The sequence below is a fragment of the Balaenoptera physalus genome (genome assembly GCF_965194825.1).
Source record: "Balaenoptera physalus genome assembly, chromosome: 4".
Taxonomy (NCBI): Eukaryota; Metazoa; Chordata; class Mammalia; order Artiodactyla; family Balaenopteridae; genus Balaenoptera; species Balaenoptera physalus.
Genome location: NC_138891.1, coordinates 48,127,440 through 48,138,918, shown reverse-complemented (window position 1 = coordinate 48,138,918; position 11,479 = coordinate 48,127,440). Strand labels below are relative to the sequence as shown.

General features: G+C 35.8%; 1 protein-coding gene across 1 annotated transcript in view; it reads right to left on the bottom strand.

Annotated features, from left to right (window-relative positions):
* Positions 1–972: 972 nt before the first annotated feature.
* SERPINI1 (serpin family I member 1) overlaps positions 973–11,479 on the bottom strand; it is a 68,748-nt gene continuing 58,241 nt past the window's right edge. The window contains exons 7-9 of the mRNA XM_082458420.1: positions 4,990–5,076; positions 3,495–3,584; positions 973–3,136 (exon numbers count right to left, since the gene is read on the bottom strand). Coding sequence (XP_082314546.1) covers positions 3,060–3,136; positions 3,495–3,584; positions 4,990–5,076 — 254 coding nt within the window. The 3' untranslated portion in view covers positions 973–3,059. The remainder of the gene's footprint in view (positions 3,137–3,494; positions 3,585–4,989; positions 5,077–11,479) is intronic.

The following is an 11,479-nucleotide window of genomic DNA, read 5'->3' as shown; positions in this document are numbered from 1 at the left end:
ATGGAAGCAATCTAAATGCCTATCGATAGATGAATGGATAAAGAAGATGTGGTACATGTATATGTATGGAATATTACTCAGCCATAAAAAAGAATGAAATTTTGCCATTTGCAACGATGTGGATGGACCTAGAGGGTATTCTGCTAAGTGAAATAAGAGAAACAAATACTGTATGCTATCACTTGTAGGCTGAATCTAAAAAATAAAACAAACAAATGAATATAACAAAAATGTAACAAACTTACAGATACAGAGAACAAACTAGTGGTTACCAATGGGGAGAGGAAAGAGGGCAGGGGCAAGATAGGGTAAGGGAGCTAAGAGGTACAAACTACTATGTACAAAATAAATAAACCACAAGGATATATTGTACAGCAGTGGGAGTATAGCCAATATTTTATAATAACTTTAAATGGAGTATAATCTATAAAAATTTTGAATTCCTATGTTGTATACCTGAAACTAATATAATATTGTAAATCAACTATACCTCAATTTAAAAAAAATAAACTAAAAAAAAGATTTACTTTTTCAATAGAAAGGAAATTATTGAAGAAATTATAAACAAAATCAAACAATAGGGAAAACTCAGTACTATCAAGTATTCTATTTTTAAGCACTCCACAAACATGCTAATAACAAGGCAGAATCCATTTTCATTTAAGGGACATCTAAATTGTATTGAAATATTTTATGGTAAACATTCTGAATGGTAGAGTTTAATCTTATGTCAGCTAACACAAATTGCATTTTGGGCTTTATAAAAGCCACATGCTTGTCTAATAATGTTTACTCTTCCTTATAGGTAACTCATTTAGTTGACTGATGGCTACACAGGTATAGCAATATATGTAATGCTTAAGAAGTAGTGATATGGTAATAAAGAACACCACAAACTCAGAATATCAATGCTGAATCAACATTAGTTAGCCCTATCTGTGTACATTATAAATGAAAACAAGAACACTGGTCTCCAATAACCTCAGCTTCATGAATATGTCTTCTGAATATACAAGCAGTAAAAGATTCAGTGATAAGTATTGTATCCTTGGATACTCATAAATTCTTTCATGGGCATTGCCTATAAATGTCTTTATATTTTTAAAAACTGTATTTCAAGTGTTCTAATATGCAGAGGAAGTCTGCAGTTTTCTATGTATAACAGAAAAAAAAGCTTTAGGGTAAAACCATTTTTTTCTTTTTGTATAAATTCATAGCACTCTTAATGTAAACTACAACCCCAACTCCTGAATCTCTCCAAGTTGCATGAAAATTATACAGTTTTTCTGTTTCCATAAGTAAAAATATCAAACATGTAAACCTATGTTAAGTGGAGCTTTGCTACCAACCTGAATCCGTGGGTCAGCAGCCATGACATCACCTGGGAACTTGTTAGAAATATAAAATCTCTGGTCCCACCGCAGATCTACTAAATGAGAATTTGCATTTTTAATAAGATCCCCAAGTGATTCCATTACAGATAAATTTGAGAAGCACTAATTTAGGATACTTCATTGATTGACCTAATTTTCTATAAATTAATCATATTTAAACAACTAGTGTATAAGTGTTCCACCTGTATCCTTTATTTTAGCAATATTCAAGATATAGTGTATAACAAAATCACCAAAGGAACTTGTTTAAAATGCAAATTTTCAAGTTTTTTCTCCAAGTTTAGAATTCAGTATGTCAAGGGTCAGGCCTGGTTGCTTCAAATCACAACTCTCCTGAACAGAATTAAAGTTAATAATAATATCAATTCTTCTTAACAGCTCCAAACCATAGCAAAATACCTAACACACAAGAGAGTCACATACAAACTGTTTCTGTTAAATCTTGAAACGTTTCAAACTTTTTCAGAATTTATTAATCATAGAATCAAAAATTTGGCAATAAATGGACCTTGTTCCATTCATGGAACATGACAAGACCATTCTTTTTTTTTTCTTCCCCCCAGAGGAATGCCATTATTTCAGCCACAGGTTAACAAAATAATTTACTGGAGAACTTAAGAAATTGACACTGTCCCCGTTGGAATCGACTACTCTTGTACTAGAAAATAAGACCAAAATATTATGCAAAGGACTTATTACAACTCTCAAGAGGTCTCAAACACAAATGCATCCCGGAGCCATCAGGTAACCAATGGGAGAAACAAGGAATGTGTTATTCCAGTTACAGACATTCAAGTTCAAAACATGAAAACCTCTTGCACAGAACAAACAAAAACATCCCTGTGGGCAGCTCTCAGCCTATGATCTGCTAGTTTCTAGTATCTGTACTAACAGGGTTTTTCTAGTTAATTCTCCGGTGACATACCAGAGGGCATATTTTTATCATTAATTTGCTCTTTTGGCTTAGTGGGGGACTTTTGGGAACTGTGCTACAGTTCAGATTTTACTTGCCACAGCAAAACATGGTGATATATCAGGCTCATAATCTACATCACCCTTATGAAGCCAATAATCTTTAAAGACAAAGTCAATAAGCTATAGCTATAATCTGTGGGTTGGCCTAGCCCTATTTTTTTCTAACAAGTTTTGTCATGGAGCCACACAGAAGATGTTCAGTGTGTAGGTTTTTATATTACACTATACACTGTCTTCAGAGAATCAGCAATTAGAATTTTTGCAGAGTACCTGTCTTCACCTCACTTGTTGTTGCTTGTTATGTATGATGCTAATTTACTTTGGTGCTTTGTTTCTGCATGATTATAAAAGACTTAAGATGTCCAGAAACATCATTGTTGCCAAATTTCACCTAGAGGTATCTTTATACTACAGCTTCTAAAATGAAAAACAGAGCTGTTCACATGTTCACTATGTACTTTTATTTTAAATACTAGCACAACAAACACAATGACATGACAGGATCATTACCTCAATAATACGGATAACATTCCTTGACAAGTTGGCTTATAATTTACATACATTGTTTTTATCGGGAGCTATTTTAAGTATTATCTTAAGATATATTGTAAAACACAAGTCTCAAATATATACCAGTTGCAAACATAATGTGCTTAGTTACTATTTTCCTTATTATTTAAATAAAATGATTTAAAGTTCCTCAAAATCATGTCCACTGGTGTTCATGGTTTCAGGATGCATGACTCGTCCCATGAATAGGATTGTACCTGCATTGGGTTGGGAATGAACAAAAGAGGAGTTGAACAAAAGATATTTATTTTCCTTCTTGCTGACAATTAGCAATGTTCTAATTGTACATTATAAATGAAAGCAAGAACACTGGTCTCCAATAACCTCAGCTTTATGAATAAACTATAAGTCTTCTGAATATACAAGCAGTAAAAGATTCAGTGATAAGTATTGTGTCCTTGGATACTCATAAATTCTAAAGATAAAAATGTAAGTAAATTATTTTCATTTAAAAAATCATTTGAACACATCTGATAAATAATGCGGAAAATGTTTTCAATTAAAAAAATGATTTCTTTTTGGCCTATTAAAGTTCTGTTCTCATAACAGACTTACCTGTTCTCCTGTTCCTAATAAGAAAGAAAAATGGATGGTCGACAATAACTTGAGGATACAGCACAGCCATCCTGCTAATTGCAATCATTCCTGTAACGCAGAGAGAAAGTAATTACATGTCTGTGGATGTGCGGGGACTAATGAGTAATTTCTCCAGACTATCTATGTTTAACGCAAAGGTAATGACTTACACGAAACAAGATTTTAAAGACTTAGAGAAAAATTGTAAATGTGTTAACATTTCTACTTGATCTTAAAAAAAACCAAACACACACACACACACAGTTCCCTCCCATCATCCCACCAAAAATATAGGACAATTTATTTTGCATGTTACAAATTTTTATTCTCAGTCTCAGATAAATACTTACAGCTTTACTAAAATGAGCTTTGAGTCAAGGAAAGGGGAAAAAAAAAACACCCCAAACAAACAAAAAACAGTTTCTTTATATTCTCAAATCATTATTTCTTTTATATGAAATGGGGATTTTTACATAGCAAGTCACCAGGCTTCTAGCAAGTGGCCAGAACAGCAGTGATTAAAGAGAAAATACAGCAGGGAGAGATGCAATGGTGTTTCCTACAGCTGGTAAATTGAATTCCCTTGAGATCCTTATTGTGAGATAATCATTTTATACTTTCTGCGGGGTGATTTGTTGTCAGGAAAAGGCCAAGATTAAATTATGTAGGATTTTAAGCTTTCTCGATGCCTGAGACTACTGTTTCTATTTCCTCCCGAAAACACCATTTTAACTGATGAGATCCTTTTAATGGACAAATGTATGCAGAAGTTAAAAATAATTTGTGCAAATATGATATGTTTCATTTTACCGGAGAAGGGAAAAATCCTACCAAAATTTGATGATGGCTGTTGAACATGATATTGAAACAAATCCAAACAAACAAATGAAAAAAAAAAGAAAAATCCTTCTTGCTTAACTAAGGAAGTCAGAACATTCAAAATAACCAAGGACATTTACCATTTTGCTTTGGACACGTAATTTAGGTAAATTAAAAAAATTTTTTTATTTAAAATTATTATTTTATTATTAACTTAAAATTATGTATTGCATGCTATCATGCACTCTTGTTTGTGCATGTGCTTTTTAAAAACTCAAAGCTCTTCACTGACCAAATTAACAACTAACTTCCAAAAATAATTAAATAGAAAGAAAAATGATTAACTGGGCAGCAGGGAAATATTTAAAATATTTAAACAGGCAGCACAGCAGGAAAATCTATTTCGCAGAGCTGACAATCTCCTCCTGCCTCTCATTAGAGATGGGAGTTACTCTGTATGGGGCACTGAAATGAGTGCATGCTTCATATCCTATTTGGAAAATTCTAGCAGGTTCATCATTAGCTTGACTTCTAAGTTAGAGCAGCGTCAGTTTTTTGGCTTAGTTCTAAATGACCCCCATTCCCCACCCAAGATTGCTTTAAAAATACAAATCTCAAAAATGTGAGAAGATTTTGGAGAACAATAATTTGGCACCTGAAGCAGCAGCAGCTTCCGAGCCTTCTTCATTAACCTCTATGAAGGACTTGTGAATTGCTTTAGAAAGGAAAATCTCTTTGTTATCTGCAAAAAAAAGAGATAACAGAAGCATTTCTTCGGTATCAGAGAAAGGGAAGCACTTTATCTTTAGTTAAACAGATTTGAGAAATATAAGTGATATAAGATACTGATATAAAACATAAGAGATAATGTTGTAAGATTACATTTATGATTTGAAAGAACCATTGAAGATGCGTTTTCTGTTTTGTCCTTATTTTATATTCTCTTGTTGATTTTCTCCTTCATTTTTATTGGGAATTTTCCCATCGTTTATTTCTTATATTGCCAGGAAAAGCAGAAACGTGGCTCTGTTTTTAATAGCAACCTCAAATTAGTTCATAACTCAAGATAAAACTTCTTACATGTTTCTCCCTAACTTGAAATTTCAAAACATAAAATGAAAACAGAAATCCGCATATAACCAGAATAAAAAATTTTCTAAAATCTAATCTCTAATTACTGTGATAATAGAAATATCCTTGGCAAAGGAAAACAAAATTGACTTCTAGGTTGTAGAAACAGGAATATATTAAAAAGTTATTTCCCATTCCAATTAATTGGTTTATCTGAGGATTCAAAAACATGCTTTATCCTAAAGTCAGAGGAAATAACACATTTTTAATATTAGGAGGACTGTTTTTCCCTTTCAATTGTCTTTCTAGTTATGCTTACTTTTAAATTAATGGCTGTTATAGGCTGAATTTGTTCTCTAAAATTCATATGTGGAAGCGCTCACCCCCAAGATTTCAGAATGTGACTGCATTTGGAGATAGTCTTAAATTTAAATGAGTCATTCGGGTGGGCCCTAATCCAGTATGACTGGTTTCTTTACAAGAAGAGGAAACTTAGACACAGACAGGTACAGAGGGAAGACCATGCATGATGGTTAATTTTATGTGTCAGCTTGGCTTGGCCACAGTGCCCAGATAATTGGTCAAACATTATTCTGGATGTTTCTGCAAAGATGTTTTCTGGATGAGATTAACATTAAAGTTGGTGGACTTTGAGTAAAGCAGATTACTCTCATCATGTGGGTGGGCCTCATCCAATCAGCTGAAGATTTTAATAGAACAAAGACTAGCTTCCTCTGAGCAAGAAGGAATTTTGCCAGCCGACTGCCTTCACACTCCTCCCTGTGTCTCCGGCCTGCTGACCTACCCTGCAGATTTTATATTTCCAAAGTCTACACAATTGTGCAAGCCAATTCCTTAAAATAAATCTCTTAATCTCTCTCTCTCTCTCTACATATATATATACATGCAAATGCATATATCCATCTCTCTCCATATATATATATGTATATCCATTCATCCATTGGTTCTGTTTATCTGTAAAACCCTGACTAATACAACATGTGAAGACATAAGGAGAAAATGGCAATCTATAAGCCAAGAAGAGAGGTCTCATAAGAAATCCACCCTGAAGACAGCTTAATCTTGGACTTCCAGCCTCCAGAACTGTGACAAAATAAATGTCTGTTATTTAAGCCACTCAGTCTGTGGTGCCTTGTTATGACAGCCCTAGCAAAGCATACAGTACAATAGCCTTCAGTCTTGGGTTTCCCACTTTTCCCCAAGATTAAAACAAAACAAACAGAAGATACTTCAAATATATAAAAAGGAAAATAGCACAAGAAGCAAGATAAAGGATTACTCAAGTTTGTACCATTTTTTTTTTTCTAATCCCAGGAGGTCTACTTCATATTTAAGATAAATAACTTTGTTGCTGATGCCCAGCCCTATTCAGTAAAAGCACAATTGACTTCCCATTAAACTACTTAGTAATACTTTCAAAAACACATAATTACTTGATACCGATAGAAAATGATGTTCAACAACATTTTTGGTACACCTGTTGCAAAGCACCTGCTTATTTTGAATAAGCCCCAAGACAAACTGGTGGCATCTCTGATTATATTTTAATAGGGATATTCCTTCCTCAGCTCATATTTAGCATTAAGATAGAAGCACTGCATTATGAAATAGTCCGTCTCAAATATTATATTTTCTTCTAGAATGCATTTGATAACTAGAAGAAAAATTAAAAGCAATAAAGTTTTACATCAAACAATTAAGTATAATTAGCTTTCTCAAATCCAGATGACTACGTTTTTTTAGCAAATGAAAAGAAAAATATCAATTGCATTAAGTAACTAGTCAAAATAATTTAGTAGGCAAAACAAACACTGAATTCCAAGACAGTAAAATATAACTATTTAGTAGTTAATAGATGCTATATTATTTTCAGATTCTGCTGCCCATTTTCATCAGTCTGCCAGTTAAGGTAGAGTCATGCATCAATGGCCCTAAATGCGAAAGTGACAGCACCCAGTTCCTAAAGGATAAGGAGTGTCCACATTGCCAGGTAAGCCCTGTTCAGAAATTTGAGGGGAGGAACTTCCCTGGTGGTGCAGTGGTTAAGAATCCGCCTGCCAATGCAGGAGACACGGATTCAATCCCTCGTTCAGGAAGATCCCACATGCCGCAGAGCAACTAAGCCCGTGAACCACAACTCCTGAGCCCACGTGCCACAACTACTGAAGCCCGCGCGGCTAGAGCCCATGCTCCGCAACAAGAGAAGCCACCGCAGTGAGAAGCCTGCGCACCGCAACAAAGAGTAGCCCCCGCTCGCCATAACTAGAGAAAGCCCGCATGCAGCAACGAAAACCCAACGCAGCCAAAAATAAATAAATTTATTACAAGAAAAGAAAAAGAAATTTGAGGGGAGTTTTCAATAACACCGAATGACATTTCAGACACATTAATTTGCACAAAGGAAACTGCCTCCAATATCCCCTGAGCCTGATTTGCTGACTGTACCAAGCACCTTGAAAGAAGGACTCTCATCCCTTCAACCCTGGCGTCTGCCCCAAGTATACCCTCCTCTAGTCCCCAAACCTTGCATGTGCTCTCATTTACCTCCACAGAACGGTTTTTAGGGGAGGGATGCTGCAAGACATCATGGCAGAAAGATCAAGAAAGCAAGAATGCCGAGGGTTCTTCCCAGAGAGCTAGTTATTTAAAAGATAATGAAATGGACAAACCTATAATGAGATTCACAAAGAAGAAAGAGAAATTACCCAAGTAAACAATATTAAGACAAAAAAGCAGAACATACCTAAAGATAACAGAAGAGAATTTTTAAAAATCACGAAAAGTACTATATAATTTTCTGCAGATAATGTTAACTTTAAAGGGTATATTTTATTTACTATGCATTGTATCTATTTATAATACACAATTTGGTAAATTTTGATAGATGTATATATCTATGACCCCACCTCTACAAATAAGATAAAGAGTATTTCCAACTCTCCCCACAAGTTTCTTATGCTTCTTTATGCAGATAACTTTGAAATAGAAGATTTGCCATCAACTACAATTTTATAAAAATATTTAAATTATAATGTTGAATCAAGGAAAAAAACAGAATGAATAGTCCAGTAACCATTAAAGTAGTTGAATCAGTAGACAGAATCTTCCCCCATCCTCAAAATTAAAGACTCCAAGCCTAGATGGTTTTCTAGGGAACTTTAACCAAACCTTCTAGCAACAGAATTTTCTGAGATAAAACTATTTCAGACTCTAGAAAAAGAATAAAAGCAATCTATGTCATCCCTGGGCTGTCTTACTTGCTATTAAAATTTAAAAAGGACTGTCTAAGAAAAGAAAATCATAGACCAAACTCATCTATTAATATGGAGGTAAAAGTTCTTCAAAATCAGAAAATTAAACCCAGCAACACATACAAATAACTTTTTAAAATGAGTTTCTGGGGATGTCAGTGTATCATGACACAGCAGTTAAAAGTACTCTAACTGCCTCCCGTTCACATTAAAGCTTCCTCTGGGATGATCATCAAATACAAACCAATTCATGCTACTCCCCTACTTAAACCCTTTATCACCTCTCCTGCTAGCTCTACCTCCCATCTCCCCATCAGTATATAACACACTTGCACACCTGCTCAGTATGTAATATGAGGGCCTCCATGAGGTTGCCTCTGCCTCTTCCAAATAGCATTCTTCACTCTACACACTGTGCTCCAGATTATCTGAATGGCAATGGCCTGATCATACCACACTTTATCACTTCTGTGTCTTTTCTTCCCCAGAAACTCACTGAACCCTTATACAGTGAGACACCTAATCTACTTTTAAGGCTCAGCTTCGAACCCTACCAGGACTTTTCTGCTCTCTCCTGATTCCTACCCCCCGCTAAAGTAGAACTGATCACTCTTTCCCACTGAACCCAGGATCTAATTCTATTTAAGCCTTCATAATATATCATATTCACATTGCTATCTCTCTCTTCCTGGACTGTCCACTTCCTTCAGGCAAGGATTGTGTCCTTCCCCTTAGTGCCCCTGGCTTCTGGCATTTAGGGAGCTTAATGAATGAACTAACCTAAGTAGAGGGAGTTTCCTGGTAGTGTGTAATTTTCCAGTAGTTAACCCAACATTTAGTAACTGTTGAATGAAAGGGGTTAGTTATTTCATATTGTAAGACTTTGGGTGTTGTCACTCTGTGGGCACCATGACCACAATTCTGTTCACAATTATAGCTATAAAGTTTATTCTTGTAATAAATAAAACATGTGACACTAATCCAAAGTAGATGGTCTAGGAAAATTGATGGAAAACAGCCCCAGAGAGAGAAAGAATGCAAAGACCACACACACACTAGAAAAACTTGAAAATCTAATTGAGTAGAAGAGCAAAGGGAATGGGATCCAACAGACCACTGTCATCATATATATTTCAAAGACAGCAAAATAAAGATTGAATCCAGTGTTCCAACTCCCAGGGGTGATTAACTGCTACACCAAGGACAGCAAATGCCTGCAGTTGTAAACAAGACTTCACGACACTTAACCTTCAGCAAAACACCACCCCTTTGGATATACAAGTAGGAGAAAATGTTAACAAGTAAGAAATCACATCATGAACACTGAGGGAACAAAAGAAAATGAAACTTTTTTTCTCTAGGCACAAACTTCAAGCTGTCACATTAAAATAAAATATAAGCTGAAAGTAGTTTAAGCAAGAATGTGTCTGTTGCCACATCTTAGAAAGAGATCAGATCATGCAGGATACAGGCAAGTTCATAGCTTCTATGTTTGCCCTCCAGTATTGCTCATTCTCGTGCAATTATATGTCAATCAAGGCCATCTTTCCTGCCATGCACTTATTCCCTGAGGGCCTGGACCCTCCTGTCCTATTTATCTCCCATCCCTATCCCCAGTTCCTTGCACATTTCCAGCCACGAAGTATGCACTCAGGTATTCGAGGAATCATAATATGAGGGGAGTTAAAGAGATTTACACTGATGAGTTTGTCTTATTTGTTAGAGAAAAGTTAACTATTCTCTAAAAATGGAAATAAATCAATGGCAAACAGAATGACAAAACAAAACAAAAAAAACCCACACACTGGTCCCAAGCAGTCTTCTCCTTCTGGCCACAGCAGACATTGCTGCCAAATAACTGGTCCTACTTTTCTCCAGGCAGCGTGGAGCAAGGCTTTTCACAATGGATAAGATGGAAACAGTGCCAGCAAACCCTAGGTTCCCCAGAGAAGAGCTGGGCAGTAATTCAAGCTTTTCTGAAAAAAGCAGGGCAAAATACTAAGGCATTCATTCAGTCACTGAGCAAATATTTATCAAGTACCCTGCCCGTATGAGGTATCGTGCAGGGCACCAAAGGCTCTAAGTACCTGTGATTGACATAACGCTGGCCGGATGGCCATCATGCAGGAGTATGCCACTACTTCCTTTGTGGCACTGTTCCTAAACAGCCAATTTTAATGGATTTCTGCATCACGCTTCAAGGACATACTTAAAATAACAGAATGATGGAGTTCCATAACAGAGCCCTAGGACCAAAAACGTCTGTCTCCGTACTTTAGTTGCTAAAATACTTTTAGCTTCAGCCCCACCCATGAACTTTAGAAAGGGTTTTAGAATTTGAGCTCCTTCAAGGTAGGAATAGTGTTTGCTTATTTGTTTTTCTGCACAGATTTTTGTTATAGACCAGCAAATATTCATTCATGTATTCTCTCATTCATTTATTCTTGTACTGAGCACCTCCTATGTGCCTGACATTGTTGATGCACTGGGTATACTATGGTGAGCTAAATAGTTCCTTCCTAATGGGGGAGAGAAGACATTAAATAACAAGGACAATAAAAAAGCAAATCAATAAATGACCACAATTTCAGGGTATGGTAAGTATAAGAAATAATATAAAGTGATGGGTTGGCTGGTGACTAGGGGAGGGAAGAGGAGCTACTTGACATTGGATGTTAGGAAAGGCTTGTCTGAGAAGGTTAATTTGAGCTGAGACCTAAAGAATACAGAGGAGCCAGTCCCAGGCAGACCTAAAGGTAGAGTTAGCAGTTGTGGGGGGGAAAGGCTAGTGCAGAGGCAGAT